General features: G+C 47.6%; 1 protein-coding gene across 3 annotated transcripts in view; it reads right to left on the bottom strand.

The window, feature by feature from the left end:
• NPAS3 (neuronal PAS domain protein 3) overlaps window positions 1-13,749 on the bottom strand; it is a 671,384-nt gene that overhangs the window by 20,225 nt on the left and 637,410 nt on the right. For all 3 annotated transcript variants that reach the window (XM_039914095.1, XM_039914093.1, XM_039914094.1), the window contains 2 exons: window positions 3,969-4,162; window positions 2,918-3,024 (listed from right to left, as the gene is read on the bottom strand). In XM_039914095.1, coding sequence (XP_039770029.1) covers window positions 2,918-3,024; window positions 3,969-4,162 — 301 coding nt within the window. The remainder of the gene's footprint in view (window positions 1-2,917; window positions 3,025-3,968; window positions 4,163-13,749) is intronic.

Here is a 13,749-nt window from a genome sequence, read left to right as displayed (position 1 = left end):
ATTGGGTTCAGAGATTGCACTTGGTGATCAGGAGCAATGTGTGAGAGGGGTGGATACTGGGGCAATTCTGTCTAGCGCTCTCCTGCCTCACTGCAGCGGAGCGGAGATGTCTGAAATGAGGGAAATGGAAGTGCGGGAGCTTACGGCTGGGGGTTGTGGCTCAGCTAGGGTAATCCTGTCTTTCCACTAGCAACCAATCCCAGGACCCACCCTAGAGGGCATTGGGGTAAGCACCACCCAGGCCCAGTCCACCCTTGAGGCTGGAGAAGTCTGATCCAGGGCAAATGGACCAGGTCTGGGGGGCTAAGGGGGCCTCAGGTAACAGCTGTCTTTCACCCACAGGTTTCACCAACTCAAAGCGGGAGTTGAATCAATCAAATCAATCAGTTCATGGGTGGAACAGTGACTGCTCTCACTGGAGGAAACATGCTGAGCCACGTGCGTCTGAACATGACCCTGTGCTCCACAGCCGGGGCAGCCCCCGCCTCCTGATCTTGCAGCCCACGAGAGCCGGATGGCGAGAGCCTCCCATGGCCATGAAGCCCTCTTTCTCTGGACACGCTCACCCCTGCCATCTCCTTAAGAGCCACTGGACTGACTTCTGTGGGAGAATTTGCCCAACAGCTGCCATCATTCCGGCACAGACATCAAGACCCGACCTGACTAAAGGTGCCGCTGTTTATTGGACCAGATTCACTTGTATAGTTTAGCATTTTATTTCAGTTCACTGTCTGCAAAGAAAAAAAACCCTGACATCGGAATCAGTTTGATTTTTTTTGGTGATTGAAGATATTAAGCACTACAAGAGTGTGGAAATTTCAATCTGATTAGGATCGAAATTCTTCAGGATCAAAACACTCCTTTTCCCCCTACAGTTTTACTAATTGTGTGCTACTTGACTTTGCAGAGTTATTCCACAGCATGAGAGCTAAATATGTGAAGTGCATTTTACTGTTGGAATGATCAACTCATTCGATTTGTTTTTCACGGGTGTAAGGTCGCCAATCGAACCATAAATAGCAAATTGTCTGCAGGGGCTAAAGGGTGACACTACCTTCCTGTCAGTCAGCAAAACTGCTGGGCAATATTCTGTGAGTCAATGGGAATCGTCTCATGAAGACACACAAAGGAGGAAATGAACAGACCAAATCTGAAAACAAAATCAGGGAGACAGAACACAGTGACTGAGAGAGAGATCTCTCTCCTGTCAGAAATTCCAGAGAAGCAGTGTAGCCTAGCAGAAAGAGCACAGGTCTGGGAGTCGGAAGACTCGGGTTCTAATCCTGTTTCTGCCACCTGCCTACTGTGTGACCCTGGGCAAGTCACTTCACTTCTCTGTGCCTCAGTTATCTTATCTATAAAATGGGGATGAAATACTTGTTCTCCCTATCTTTTAGACTGTGAGCCCCAAATGGGACAGGGATTGGATCTAACCTGATTGTCTTGTACCTACCCCAGTATATAATGCAGAGCTTGGTACATGGCGAGTCATTAAGTCTGGGGACCTTGGTTCTAATCCTGGCACCGCCACTTACCTGCTGTGTGACCTTGGGCAAGTCACGTAACTTCTCTGTGCTTCAGTTCCCTCGCCTGCAAAATGGGGATTTGACACCTGGTCTCCCGCCTATTTTACCTCCCTCCTGATTATTTTGAATCTACCCTAGCACTTCGTACAGTGCTTGGCATTTAGTGAGAGCTTAAACAAATACAAGTACTATTAACTGAAGGCACATTATTAGGGTTATTATTGCTGTCTTCTGGCTCCTGGAAACGAGACAAAAGTAGAAAGCAGAAAGCAGCTTCTACAGAATTGTGGCCCTTCAAGTGCAAGGGGGGAAGGGGACCTACAAGGAGAGGAGGAAGGTTGAGACCTCTGAGGCCATGGGGTGAGGATGCTTTCTTCTTGGAATCACCCTTGCTCACATGGCAAACTAACCAGACACTGCTGGAATCCAGCAGTGAAGGGAAAAGGGCCTCCCCAAAAGCCGCTCTCCATCCCACCTCACCTCACCCCTTCCTTTCCTTCCTTCCCCAGTCTTGCTGACAGGTTGGCAGACAATAAGCTGAGCTGCCCCTTGCAAAGGGAGAGGGGCTGCAGGTCCTGAGAAAAAAATCCTTCTTGCTAGAGGCCTGCTCTCTATGGCACAGCTAGCCCAAGAAGGTCAGACACTTGGGGAGAAATTCTGCATTGGGACATCCATGTCTCTCTCAACAGCCGGCTCAACTTCAGCCCAAGTCAAACTGAGGTAGGCGGCTACCCCAAACATTTATGGATGGGAAACTGAAAAAAAATAAACCCTCAAAGCCTGCCAAAAACACTATAAACAGTTTTTAACCCCCAAGAGCCAGCCACATGAATAGAAAACAGTCCAGAGATGCTGGCAAGGAGGTAGGGAAAGCAGGTTCCACTCAGTAGTAATGTTGTAATCAAACCACCCAACCTGGAAGAGAGACCTTCCCCCCTCCACCCCCCACCGGGATTAGAACCCATGATCTTCTGACTCCCAGGCCCATGCTCTTTCCTCTACACCATGCTGCTTAAACTGTAGAACCTGCCCTCAGAGCAGCTGCTGGCCGCATGGACCCCGACAGAATTATGGAACGGTTCATTCTATGATTGGTTGAACAAAGAACCACCTCTCGGGATTAAGTGCTAAAGCCAATAGCAGAATAGTGTTGCTGTCTTCCTCCCAAACTGGTCTGTTTATTGTTGTATTGTACTCTCTCAAGCACTTAATACAGTGCTCTGCGCACAGTAAGCGCTCAATAAATACAATTGAATGAATGAATGATCTGCTGTCTCAGGCACCAGGCTTGGGGATGGGTTGGAAAAAAAAATTAAAAATAAAACCAAGCTAGAGTTGAGTTTGGAACAGCTGTTCCCGGCAAGATATCCGGGCAAGACGCAGGAACTTACAATCTAGGTGACTGTGTCTTATGCCCTCGACGTCTTCAGCATGAATGAAGTGGTAGCATCTCTTCCCAACGATGTCTACGGGGGTCAGGTCCATGTAGTCACTGATCCTATAAGACAGACAATCCGGCCCAAAATTGAGGAGAGAAAAAAAAATACCAGAGTCGTTAAAGGACTAGTGGAAATGGAAATCTGCCGAAATGCAGTCCCTCACGTTTGTGTATTCACAAAGGTGCTGCTATTTGATCGAAGGGCCTGTGTCGAAATGACAACTCACTTAAAATCAAACTAGGGTTTTGGGGTCCATAAAAAAGAAACATGTTGGTATATGTTAATCTGTTTTAGTAATTAGGATGTAAACAGAGCAGTGTTTCCTTTTTGGCCCGCAGAATGCACACTTAGACAACATAATTCCGTGAAATTACAGAACGTCAGCAACAATGCGAAATCTTCAATAAAGACCAAGATGATTCAAGGTCACATAATAAAATAGCATGCTCTGTTTAGAGCAAGTGATTAGCGACACCCCTGATTTCAACAGTTTGGTCTTCTACAGGGGTAATTTCACAGAAAAGAGCTTCTTTGCCCCTCCCAGTCAAGATTGGCATTTCTGGGGATTTCATTCCATTGCTAAGCCATACAGATGGCAGCTCATCTCCCCCAAGTCCCAGCCCTAGGGGTTTTCATTTGGATGGGGGAGATCAGCTTGTGCTCCAGACCTTTGGAACTGGGCCTTCGCCACCCACTCCGAGCAGAATCTTTTACACCTTCTTGGCACCTGGTCTGGGACAACTGACCAAAAGGGGTCTTTGGTGGGGAGAGTGGAGAGACAGAACAAGAGTCGGAAGTCACATGGGATTAGAGCTTTGCTCTGTTTGGCCACACATCTCAAATGGGTTAGTTTGAAAGACGGGGTCCAAAGCGGGCCCATCAGCCACCAAAAATGCTTGAGAGAGGGCAGTCTGGGGTTCTGATTTGGGGCACAGAGGACCATGCCCCCACCTCCTGGAAAGACCCTCCCCGGCCTCTGAGGAGGAGCCCGGAAAGCACGTACCTGTTTTCACAGTAAATGATATTGAGATCCATATTGACGCGGGTGACAAACATGTGACAGTCAATCCTGACCTCGTTGATGGTGGGGGGTGGCAGGGCATGGGCTACCACCACCAGCCCCATGATCTGGCTGGGGACCGTCCGGCCATGGGACAGCGAGACTCGCAGACGCAACCTGCCAGTTATATGAATCACCTGCAAGAGAATAGAGGACAGCTGGGGCATGGGAAACTTTGGCTGGAGGCCGGACATCCCCACTTTTCTGTGCAAGAGCCTTTGTTGTTGGTGTTTGTTTGTTAAGCGCTTACTATGTGCTGAGCACTGTTCTAAGCGCTGGGGTAGACACAAGGGAATCAGGTTGTCCCACGTGGGGCTCACAGTCTTAATCCCCATTTTACAGATGAGGTAACTGAGGCACCGAGAAGTTAAGTGACTTGCCCAAAGTCACACAGCTGACAAGTGGCCGAGCCAGGATTCAAACCCATCACCTCTGACTCCAAAGCCCGTGCTCTTTCCACTGAGCCACGCTGCTTTGTGTCAACAATATGATTCGCCCACTAGACTGGAAGCTCTTCGAGGGCAGGAAATGTGTCTACACTTCTGTTGTACTCTTCCAGTACAGTATTTTGCATACAATAAATACTACTGATGAATAATAATGACAATTATGGTACCCATTAAGCACTTACTATATGTCAAACACTATTGAGTGCTAGGGAATACACAATATAAGCTGTGCAAGAGGGAACTGCTGTCCCTAAGGCCCACTTCCATTTGACTCCCAAGCTTCACCCAACAGAATTCTTGTCTATGGGAAAAAGAACCAAAGCTTAGAGTCAAGGCCCATCAGAGTCTCACCACTTTAAAACCAAACCCCTGCCTTTCCACAAGCTATGTTTGTGCCTAGAGCCACCGAGTGCAGCTTGGGGGCTGATTCCAGGGCAACCACCCACATTCATCGTTGACACAATTCTGTGAGGACTAGCCACAGTAAGACTATATGAAGTTGTCCCTAGAGGCGAGGATGCCAAAAAAAACTTCCTTCTCAGCCTCAGATTTTGCAAGAACTCCATATCTACTACAGATACTGGATTCAGTTCACAGGAGGGGTGCTATTAGTCTCATCCCCTCCTAGCCAGGCTTAAAGAGATGCTTATTTATTATCTATCTCATTTTATCAGAGACTTTCAGCTCTCTGGAAGAACTCCGTTCCATAAGCACCCAGAAATAATGGGCATGTAAATCCCCACTTGGAGTGCGAGGCAAACACATCTTCAGGAGTCCTGGCTGAATGATTCTTTAGAAGGCAATGTCAGTCCTTGAGAAAATGACTCCACAGATTAGGTGGAAAATCCATTTATTTTTCCCATGATGTTTTAAAAGCACTTTGGGCCAAAATCTTTAAAATGGCTGCTCTCTGTGGCCCCATCGATGGTACTTATTGATCAGTTACTGTGTGCAGAGCACTGTACTAAGTACTTGGGAGAGTGCAATAAGAACAAGTTGGTAGACATGTTCCCTGCCTGCCTGCAGTCTAGAGGTAAGGTCACCCAGATGTTCTCATTTTATGGTTTGAACGGTGTCCCTTCCAAACCCTCCCATCCGCTGTTTTGGAGGTTGGAACCTGCCGTAGGGGCTTTGAGGTTCTGTGTCCATCAGAGCCCGGGGTCCATGGAAAGATATCCACCTCCCCTCCCTGCCTTGTTCTCCTCCACTGATAATCACAGGCTTGGGAGTCAGCAGGCCTGGGTTCTGATCCCAGCTCAGCCACTTGGCTGCTGTGTGACCTTGGCCAAGTTGCTTTCCTGAGTCTCAGTTTCCTCATCTGTACCTATTTGCCCTTCCTCCTTGACTGTGAGGCAGGGACTGTGGCCATCCCAATTATCTTGCATTTACCCCAGTGCTTAGCACAGGACTGGGCACAAAGCAGGCCCTTAACAAATACCACAGTTATCACTATTATCTTCATCCTTAGTGAGGTCGAACCCTACCCCACTGGAGAAGGGCTGGCAGAAGGTGAAGCTAACCTGCTTACCTTGGTCAGAAAGTTGGGATGGTGAAAGCAAGCATCTGGACCAGGCTTGGCTCTGCCAGGGCTCTGAGGACCCTGAAGCTGGTCCTTCAGCAGGAACATGCCAGCTCTGATTGCTCATGTGCTTGTTGATGATGAACTTACTGCTTTGGTTTCATATCTTAGGCTGCTTCTTCCCCTGTAACACTCAAAGGTTTCCCTCTTTTAGGATGGGAGCCCCCCACCATTAGCCAGGGGACTGTGTCCATGGTCTAGTGGAAAGAGCATGGCCCTGGGAGTCAGAGGACTTGGGTTCTAATACTGGCTCCGCCACTTCTCTGCTGTGTGACCTTGGGCAAGTCACTTAACTTCTCTGTGCCTCAGTGTCCTCATCTTTAGAATGAGAATTCAATCCCACTCTCGCCTACCTAGACTGTGAGCCCCATGTGGGACAGGGCTTGGGTCTAACCTGATACCCTTGGACCTACACCAGTGTTTAATGTCCTTTAAAAAAAATCCACAAGAAAATATTCTTGTATTTATCCCCAGCACAGGGCACTACGCAGTGATCAGCATAATGTCAGTGCTTAACTAAGACAATAAAGGAGAATAACGAATCTAACAGGAAGGCTAATAAGGGGTTGCTGGGCAGACCAGCTTGCGTTTCGAGACCTTCCTGCTGAGCACCTAGAGCAGTTCGTTTCTAATCAAGGACTCTCCAGGTCACAAATTCAATTTTATTATCCTCTTCCAGGACACCGCTGGGTCACACCGACCCTGCTCCCACAGGAGCTGGTGGCATTGACCCGCCAAAGTCGTCCCCCTTGGCAGGATTCAGAGGCAGAGCCCAGGGTATGCTATGGGCTTAGCTTCCGGCCAGGTGGCAATGATGGTCCCCCAAAATGAGTGGATTCTATAAGGGGGCCAATCATAATAATAATTTTGGTATTTATTAAATGCTTACTATGTGCCAAACACTGGGGCAGATATAGGATAATTAGATGGGACACAAACTCTGCCTCACTTGTGTCTCAGAGTTTAATGGGGAGAAAGAACAGGCAGTGAATTCCCATTTTACAGATGAAGAAATTGAAGCACAAAAAAGTGGTGGAGCCAAGATTAGAACCCAGGTCCCTTGATTTCCAAGCCTGTGCTCTTTCCTCTAGTCCAAGATGCTCCTAAGTCTAAGTTGCAGTCAAAGCGGCTTTTCCATCACCACTTCAAATGCCCAGATTCTCCCTTTTTCCTAGATTAGTGCCAGAGAAGTTTAATGAACAATCAGGAGAGGCCATTACAGATTTTCCTGCACTTCCCCTCTGTAAAGGACCCTCAGGTTCTGAGTATTTATGCTACAATTCTAAGACCAAGGTCCCGGCTCACGCCAAGTACCAGACATGACTCCCTCCCGCTTTGTCGCCTCTGCCCGAGTCCAAGCTTTTCTGTCCATCCTGACCAGATGCAGTTGGGTCTGGATCTGGGCTTCCCCATCTGACACAGTGTTTAGGCCTGCCAGGCTGACCCCATCAATCCAATTTCATTCCTCCCAAATTCAGCTCTCCAGAGATGAAAGGTTATTTCAGAGCTCCTGTGCTCTTACCCCGGCCAATGCTACAGGTTTATATGGCCAGATTGCCTCCCCTCCGACAGACTGGGCAGCCTAATAGCTGCCTGTCCAGAAGCAGAAAGCACCAGGCCCAAGCCCTCTCAACAAAAACTCCAGAATCTTTGGTGAAAGTGACCATATAGGCCTGGCTTGATCCTTGGCTGCTTCCCAGCTCTGTTTCCTCTGTGATAAAAAAAGGATAAGTGGATGATGCCAGGTGGATAGTGAAACTTGGTTTCTGATGAGTGTGGGAGTGTTAACAAGCTGCATTGCTTGGACAAATAGATATTTCTCTTCCTGCCCATAGGCTCTCTTCAGTCATCTGTTAGCGATAAGCGCTTCAATGTGCTCTGCTAATATCTCCTCATTAGAACCAAGCACATCACAAAGACCTTGATAAAACCTTGCGCTTAGGGCAAAGAAGGCTTGAGGCTAGAAAATACATCTTTGCTGGATTTGTGACCCAGGAACTGGATCGCACCTGATAATCTTACATCTACTCTGGCGCTAAGCACAGTGTTTGGCACCTAATTAGTGCTTAAGATATATCAGAATCATTATTATTCTAGCAGGAAAACTTTTCTTCATTCAAAAAGAGTGTGATGTATTATGTACATGATTTTCCACATTTAATTTGAGATTTAGAACAGAGCCAGGTACCTGGCGGCAGCAAAAAGCTGCAGGCATGTAAAAAAAGCGTCAAACCACAAGGTTTAGGGAATTTTCAGAAACCAAACTTCTGGGAGAATTTCAGAGACCCCCCTCCGGCCCCCCCGGCTGACTTTTCCGTTCCTCTGCTAGTAGTGCTGAAGCAACTGGTCTGATTGGCCAGAGGAGTATCTCAGAGGCTCCAAGACCCAGTGAGGCAAAACCCTGGTCGAACCCTTGTCTTGGATGTTGGAAGTTCAATCCAACCATCTCCTGGGTGCGATGCAGCCTCAGGTGAGCAACTGCACAGATGTGAGTTTTTGAGCGAGCCCAACTCCTTTTGGTAGCCCTCCGCTGCCCCAACATCCTGTCGGCCACTCGGGGTTATCAGGGCTTTAGAAGGAGGGAAGAAGGTTCAGAGGTAGCAACTTCGTTGCTGAGCCCCAAGGTGAAGGGAAGGAGGCGGCAGCATCTATGGGTTGGAGAGAATGGACAAATTCCCTGCTGCCCCTCACAGATGTTGTCCAGGGTGGCACTTCCATTGGGGCAGCTGGGTCAATTGCCCCAGGCCCTGGGGAGGGGGCTGTCTGAGGCACTGGAGGGCTCCCTAGAGCCCTCCAATTCTGCTCGTGGACCACTGGGGATTTTTAAATCTCTCTGGGAGCTAATCAGCTCCTCAAACTCCCAGGTTTATAGGTCTGGTACTTTTGAGTATGTACTATGGGATACTTGGATCCTGGAGTCTGGATTTTTCACTGGACTAGTGCTTGGGAGAGTACAATACAGTGCTCTAGACTGTAAGCTCACTGCATGCAAGGAATCCTCTAGACTGTGAGCCTATTGTTGGGTAGGGATTGTCTCTTTTGTCCAGGAGTAGGTAAAGGCTTCGCCCCCACATTTCCAGGCAAGTCAGTCACTAGGTGCCGTTCGGTTCTGCAATTCTCGGATCCTTCTACCAGAAACCTTCTCAGTCTCCACCCCAAGATTTGCAATGGTGGAGGAACTCACTAGACTTCACTAGCAAGTGAAAACAGAAGTGGCCGAGGGCAGGGGACGGGAGGTGTCCGGGGCCAAGGAGTACTTCCGAGTGGGTCCCAACTCTTCTTTCCTGGAGCATAAAGGAATGCAGAAGTGGGAGATCCTCATCCCAGGAGGGGAATGCAGAATTGGGGACACTCTCCCCAGCAGGAAAGACACTTAGAAACTTCAACTGTTCCCTGAATGTTTCAATGCAGGCATGCTCATGTGCTTTGTAACTGATTAAATCATGAAAATGCCCATTTCAAACAACACGGTCACAAATCCAGAACCCAGAAGCTAAGGGATGAAGACTGTGAGTCCCATGAGGGACATGGACTGTGTCCAGCTTGATTACCTTGTATAATAATAATAATAATGTTGGTATTTGTTAAGCGCTTACTATGTGCCGAGCACTGTTCTAAGCGCTGGGGTAGACATAGGGGAATCAGGTTGTCCCACGTGGGGCTCACAGTCTTAATCCCCATTTTTACAGATGAGGGAACTGAGGCACAGAGAAGTTAAGTGACTTGCCCACAGTCACACAGCCGACAAGTGGCAGAGCTGGGATTCGAACTCATGAGCCCTGACTCCAAAGCCCATGCTCTTTCCACTGAGCCACACTGCTTGTATCTACCCCAGTGCTTAGAACAGTGCCTGGAACAGAGTAAGTGCTTAACAAATACTACTAAAAAACCAAAGAACGTTTCCCCTCCCCCACTCCCACCCCCGAACACTACTACTAAAACTATCATCACTCCATCACAGATCGTCATCACTCAGCCTGGGAATCAACCAATGGGATTTATTGGTACAGAACATGTGTTTAGATGCCTCCAACATTGTCCTCTCTTCTGTAAAAGCAATGAGCCTTTACAATAAGCAGGAACCTCCTGGGTACTGTGTCAGAGGAGAATAATATTACTATCACTATTATTACTTCTACTACTAATAATCTTACTATGTGCCAGGCACTTGGGTTTATACAAGATAATCAGGTTGGACAGAGTCTCTGTCCTTCAAGGAGCTCCCAACCTAAGTAGGTGGAGAACAGGCATTGAATCCCTATTTAACAGATGAGGAAAGTGAGGCATAGAGAATTCAAGTGAATTCCCAGGTCCGTGACCTTTCTACTAGACCATGCTGCTTCTCTTTTCACTCTATGACTTCATTTTCTACTTCAAGGATAACTTCAAAGTGACACGTGTTTTTAGCCACAAAACCAGACTCAAAATGCCTGCCCTTCATATGCAACAAAAAATGGTCACTGGCCTTGTGCCCAACCCACCCCCAGTGATATGGAGGGGAGAGGGGAAGAGGGTAAGAAACAGTCCCACACTCTGAAAGACTGAGTAGGTCAAGTGTCACATGGGTTCTGCAGGAACCAGGTGTCGGGTGTCTCCCCATTAAGCCACCACATCCAAACCATTACTCCTGACAACCTTAAAAGGAAAAAAAAAATCCATCCTAGAATTTCCGGAAGAGCCAATGGAGAAACAAAATTAAAATGGAAGTCACCGCTACAGCCTGAAACAGTAAGTCTGAAAACGTATTTATTTTTTTAAAGAATACTTTTTGAAGTAATTGGCACAAAAGCTGTTCTGGTGCGGATTGCTGCAAGTGTGCTCTTGGCAAGAACATCACAAGCACGAGAAAAACTTTCATATGCTCAAGCAGCCAAATACAACCTGACACTGGGAACTCAAGTGGAGCAACAAACAGAAAGGAAACTGGGTCCCTCAATTTAATACAAACCTACATACAAAGGGATCAATTTTTACAGTTCCTGGTTTAGCAGACAATACAGCTGTCCTCAGAGTGAATATAGAGTAGTTATACATAAGAAATTAGAATTATCAATTCTGGGGAATTTCTCAAGAGCCCTTTTGATATATAATACTGCAAATATAATGACTGAAAAACCAGGCATCAATGCATTAAATAGATCAGGCTGAGATCTATTTAGAAAAGGCAGATTTAAGCTGGAAGAAGCAACTCTTTGATATGACCTCCAGAGCAGGCCATTTGCAGAGCTGAAGTTGAACAGATTCACCCTCGCCGATCTGCTTGTTTCACTTTTTCTTAAAAATATAAATTCCCAAACAGATTCCGTATGGGAAAAGCATCTTTGCTTGGCAGAAACAGCGCCGTCTGGGCGGTCCGGTACAATAAGGAGGAGGGATGTTTATGAGGGCGTACTGCGCTCTAGCAAAAAGGAAGTTTCATATTCGCACTATTTCATAGCAAAAGAGGAGGAGAGTTCATTTTTTAAAATAGCTGGCAAGCCATCTGTTGTCGACTCTTCCACTTGCTATTTATGTTTGGTATTTGGAGACTTTTCTGCTGTTTCCTTCTTCCCCCCTCTCCAATCAAGCCTCAATCACTGACCGCTGCTTCCCTTAGTTGGCAATCTCCAAAAGATGTCTCCCATTTCCCCACTTGACTGAAGGTTTCTCTTGCAACTCCCTGGAGTTTAAATGCTCTGTCTTTTTTGCCCCCTCCCTCAGGATAGGTTTGAAGTCCCCTTTAAAAACAATGGCTGGAGGATATTTCCCCCCAGAATCATTTGAAGAAACTTGAAAGCTTTTGGTTCCTAAAGTGCACGGGCCTCTAATGAAGCAATCAGCCACCCTGTCCTCGGCAGGCCACCCTCATGCCAGCTCCCATGGAAGGCTGGGTTCTGACAGATCTCTAGTGTGAAGGCTCCGTCTGCAGAAGAGCCCTGGTTTTAATCTGAGAATGCAGAAGGATGGAGCCCTGGGGCCCTGCCGCGGTCAGAGGTAACCTCTGAAGGACAGAATGTCGAAGAGGAGCAGAAATGCCAGTGGCAAAGTAAATCAATCTGGGATCTTGTAAGACAACTAAGAGTAAATATTCTTCTGAAGCAGAGGGTCCAGGCCCAGTTAGGGAGGGGGAAATGAGGGCTCCTCTAGGGGTTTTTTAATGGCATTTGTAAACCGCTTACTATGTGCCAGGCACTATTCTAAGTGCTGGGGAGGATAGAAGGTAATCAGGTTCATTCATTCATTCAATCGTATTTATTGGGCACTTACTGTGTGCACAGCACTGTACTAGGCACTTGGAAGGTACAATTTGGCAACAGATAGAGACAAACCCTTCCCAACAACGGGCTCACAGTCTACAAGCAGGGAGAGACAGTCCATGTCCCACATAGGGTTCACAGTCTTAATCCCCATTTTAAGGGGAAGCAGCGCAGCTCAGTGGAAAGGGCTTGGGCTTCGGAGTCAGAGGTCATGAGTTCGACTCCCGGCTCTGCCACTTGTCAGCTGTGTGACTGTGGACAAGTCACTTCACTTCTCTGTGCCTCAGTTACCTCATCTGTAAAATGGGGATTAACTGTGAGCCTCATGTGGGACAACCTGATGACCCTGTATCTACCCCAGTGCTTAGAACAGTGCTCTGCACATAGTAAGCGCTTAACAAATACCAACATTATTATTATTACAGTTGAGGCAAATGAAGCACAGAGAAGTGAAGTGACTTGCCCAAGGCCACACAGCAGACAAGTGTTGGAGTTGGGATTAGAATCCAGGTCTTCCTGACCCCCAGGTCCATGCTGTATCTACTAGGCCATGCCGCTCCCCTTGTTCTGTTTAATGAGGGTGGCCATACGACCACCACGATGGGATCCAACGAGCCCAAGGGATGTAAGTGCGGTTAACCTGGAGATTGAGGAGCTCGAGGTGACACCGCTCACCTTTACAAGCGGTTCTCTAAACTGGCCACTATAATAGCCAGGCTTTGTGGGGAACAGCCAGGACTGTGTCAGGTGACCCCTTTTGCACTACTGCCATGGGATCTTTGAAAGGAGGGATTGTGTCTATCAACTCGTATTATAATTCTCTCAAGTACTTAATACAGCACCCTGCACACAGTATGTGCTTAATGAGTACCATCGGATGACTGACAGAATTGTGCCTTTGATGGAGGGTGGGAGAGGGGGTGTCTGAAAAATACTTCTAATTCAGGAGTTGCCATCCAGACTGGCAATTGCTGGGAAAGTGATTCAACTTTGGGAAAGTGGGTTTTGGATAGACAAGTCAGAGTGGGCCAAGTCTGCCTGGCACTCCCAACATGATGGCCAAGCTAACCACTGCACGAGGTCCCTTAGGAGATGTGATTGCTCATGGGCCAGGTGTGAGGAGGATGTTGAATGCCTGTTCCTCCATCCTCTTTCCTCTCTCTACCAACTGTCCTGATTTCTCTCAAATGCTTAGCACAATAATATCCTGCACAAAAGTAAACACCTTAGAAATACCACTGATGGAGGGTTTTTTTTCCCCATTTCACAAACCCTCCATTCATTAACTCTCCCCTGAATACAACCGTACCCCTTTCTCCATCTGCCCCACTTCTGAATGTCTTCAACCCATGGGGAATGGGTTGAAAATTGGGTGAAAACGTATCCTGCTGATGACAAACTTGTACCGGCTGAGGGTCCCCACTCCCCTCCGCCCCCCTCAGACCCTGAAGCCAGGACAG

This window comes from Ornithorhynchus anatinus, chromosome 14 (assembly GCF_004115215.2).
Source record: "Ornithorhynchus anatinus isolate Pmale09 chromosome 14, mOrnAna1.pri.v4, whole genome shotgun sequence".
NCBI lineage: Eukaryota > Metazoa > Chordata > Mammalia > Monotremata > Ornithorhynchidae > Ornithorhynchus > Ornithorhynchus anatinus.
Note: the sequence above shows the minus strand (reverse complement) of the source record. Positions and strands in the feature narration are given on the sequence as shown.